Source organism: Ixodes scapularis, unplaced genomic scaffold (assembly GCF_016920785.2).
Source record: "Ixodes scapularis isolate PalLabHiFi unplaced genomic scaffold, ASM1692078v2 PGA_scaffold41__6_contigs__length_2269736, whole genome shotgun sequence".
NCBI classification, from domain to species: Eukaryota; Metazoa; Arthropoda; class Arachnida; order Ixodida; family Ixodidae; genus Ixodes; species Ixodes scapularis.
This window is the reverse complement of record NW_024609870.1, coordinates 2,260,522-2,263,894: the sequence shown is the minus strand read 5'-3', so window position 1 is coordinate 2,263,894 and position 3,373 is coordinate 2,260,522. Positions and strand designations below refer to the sequence as shown.

General features: G+C 53.3%; 1 protein-coding gene across 1 annotated transcript; it reads left to right on the top strand.

Annotated features, from left to right (window-relative positions):
• The first annotated feature begins 2,084 nt into the window (after positions 1 to 2,084).
• Positions 2,085 to 3,089, top strand: LOC115330192. Its single transcript, XM_029991908.2, has one exon. The coding sequence runs from the start codon at positions 2,112 to 2,114 to the stop codon at positions 3,087 to 3,089; it is 978 nt and encodes a 325-aa protein (XP_029847768.2). The 5' UTR covers positions 2,085 to 2,111.
• Positions 3,090 to 3,373: the final 284 nt, after the last annotated feature.

The window sequence follows — 3,373 nt, the reverse complement described above, 5'->3', positions numbered from 1 at the left end:
CAATTTGTTGATTTAGTGTTTTTCGATGATGCTGAGCAATTTTTTAATCGAAACCATGCCCTTAAACACAATATTAAAAACGTTACTTACGCAAAAATAATTTACAACTTAATTATCCCGGAATTTAATAATTTTCCTAAATGGGTCCCTGGCCCAGGACCAAAACGCCACAAGCCTTTTTTTTGTTGCGATGAGTAGTTTTCGCAGGAGCGATATGGCGTGCGTTCTCTGAAACACCCTGTATATCTCACTATAAAGGATCACGGGGCTCCATGCATTATCATCACCTACTCACAAGCGGCATGTAGAGCGTACGGCAGAAATTCCCTCTCTCATATAACATTACGAATTCTATCAGCCCTTGACCCCTCCTTACTACCACCGGTCCGCATTATATGGACACCTGGCCACGCTTTTCTTTCCGGTAATGAGAGCGCACATGTGCTCGCCCAAATGATTACCCACCCGGCATTACACGAGGGGAGAGAGGAATTCAGCACCAGGCACTACAGTACCAACCTTCCCCGAGCCCCCTACTTACAATCATGTCACAGACAGTGGCGTACCAACTTGTTTTTGAGTGGAGGAGGAAACCAGAACCCCCCACCCCCCTCTCCCCCCGCCTCAGGCGCGGGGGGTGGTGCCCTTGGTAGCCCTTGGGCGCCGCCGGACAGTGTTTGCCCTGCACAGTGGCGGCTGTTTCAGAAGGGACAAAACAGATGCCTTGCCCCCCTCGCCCCCTACCCTGAGGACTGGGGAGAGGCGGGGGGGGGGGGGGGGGGTGAAGCGCCCTCCTTGCCTCCCAGTTGGTACACCCATAGTCACAGAATACTACCGCTCTCAGCAAAAAACTCTTCCTCCCTCACACAAGACACTAACACGGCAGGAGGAAATCGCATGGCGCCTACTACAGACCCACACCTACCCAAACCTTCCACAAACACCAATTCTTCCCCACAAAGTATACCCAGACATCTGTCCGGGGTGCCAATCCTCAAAACCCAGCTTGTACCACTCCACAGGGGCCTGTCCAACCCCACTGGGAAACGGCATCAAACCCATCCCCTATCCTACATTCTCTTTTTGGAAGGTTGCGCTAACCAGCACAGTGTCTAACGAGCAGCAACAGCTGATTGAACGTGCCAAGCGAATAGCAGAAGCCAACGGAGCCCTGGACTAAGGGCATCGCCGAAGAAGAAAAGAACGACAGCACTTCTTAAATAAAGTTTTTTTTCTCTCTCTCTCTTCCCGGAGGGCCAAGTTTCAGCGGCGTCTTGCGGTGGGGCCTGGAGTATTCGGTATTTTTTTTTTTCGTCTCTTCCTTGCTACGCCAGGTAGTGTTTGCTGCGCAAACTAAAGAAAAAGCTCACTAATTAGCGAATTGGACTTCTTCAGTATAATGTACGTATAGAGCAAAAAATATTGCAGCGTAAACGCACTTGAAACCATAAAGCGCGATTACCTGGCACGCACCCACAAATAACAGGAGAGCCAGACGAGGTAAACAAAATTTATGCAGCCTAGAACTTAGACTGGCTCGACGGGCGACGAGTCTCCCAGCTGTAGATGAGAAGTTTAGCTAGCGCAGTACAACCGCTAGCCTGGTGTCTAACGTGCACCACGCAGTAGTGACGCACGACCGCACGCCGGTACGATGCTCATCCAGATCGAAACAAGCAGAGGTGGGGACTGAAGCCAGGACCATGGGTTCTGCAGCGCGAGGAGCCAGACGAGGAAGGAGGACAGAGTTTTTGTGCCCCCTAGTGAGAACGGCTTTTACTAGGCGGAGCAAAAACAAGGTCCTCGGCCGGAGCAGGCTCTTCCATAGGGAGCGCTCTAGTGACATGGTCGTAAGTATAGAGTAAGTCATAAGTCGGACGGACAACAAATCGGACAAGAGGGTTGCTGGGCGGCAGCAACATGTTGCCCGTACCACGTGACACTAAGCGTCGTACCGCGTTCCACGCGGCGGCGTGTGTTTCCAAAACACCTCCGATTGGATACATTTCGTTTCTTGTGCATTAATAAGACAGGTAGGAAACGCCAGAAAGCCAAGGTGGAGTGGTGTAGTCATTCTACTTCCGGCTTCCGAGCACTACGGTTGGAGAATCATGAGCTCCTCAGGAGCGTCGATAACGGCCCTCGCCGGCCGCGGTTCATCTGTTTCTTCGGCTAACTCGGATTATCGTATTGTTCTGCCTCCTCTGCCATCAGGAGTCATTGTGCGCAACTCTGTGCTGCTGCACGGTGACGTGAGTGCTCGTCCATACAAGATAGGCGATTTCAGGGCCGAGATGGAACGTCTTGGTGTGATCGGGCACATCGAGGCGCTCGGCGCCTATCAAATGAATCATCTCTGGATGGTGACCTTCAAGACGGAGGAAGCCAAGCTGCGCCTGGTCACCGCCAAGGAACTGGAGGTAAAGGGCAAGCGTTGCATCGTCGTGGACCCGGAGAACGCAGACGTCCGCATGAAACTGCATTGGCTCCCCTTCCACGCGTCAGACGAAACCGTCAGGAGGGCCCTAGAGCCCTTTGGGAAGGTTCAGGACCTGACGCGTGAAAAATGGAAGGCGGAAGGATTCATCGGCGTCCAGTCGACGACCAGACTGGTGCGGCTAAGCCTAAAGGAGGGCGTCACTTTAGAACGCATTCCGCACCAGTTGAGGATTGCTGGTGGCAACGTTCTGGTCGTGATTCCGGGACGTGATCCATTATGTCTACGCTGCAAAGGTACGGGACACATTCGACGAGAGTGTCGCGTACCGCGATGCGACGAATGCCATCGCTTTGGACATGAACGAGACAACTGCGTCCGTACCTACGCTACAGTGACGCAGGAAGTGGTGGCGGATGGAGATGGTGTCCTCAACATGGACGAGGAAGAGGCAGAGGAGGCCGCAAGGGACGTCGAAACTGAGGTTTCCGCCACAGTCGGTGCGAAAGAGGCCCCGGTCGATGAACTGAAAGAAGTGCACCCTCCACAGTTGCAGCCCGAGGGGGACGCCATGAAATTCGACCTGCGCAAGCGTCGAGCAGCAGCCCTGTCATATCGAGCGACGTCCAAATGTCTATATCAAAAGACGTAGAGGCCATCCAAGCTCTGGAATCAAAAGACACGAACCAGGTCAGTTTGAGCGACGACAACTCCGACCTTAGCGACGCCAGTGAAACGTGCATCATGCGGCCAGGGGAAGCATCAGCACGCTCTGAGTTCAAGTGGCACAAGAACACCACACGGAAGGAGCGCTTTAACCCGAAGCCGCGCATCCCGACGGAAGAGCGACGTCGGCCGGCCCTTCCGTAGGTCACTTCTTTTTTGTTTTTCTCTCTGCTCACTACTCATCTCTGGAAAGTGTCCTCGTCGCATGAC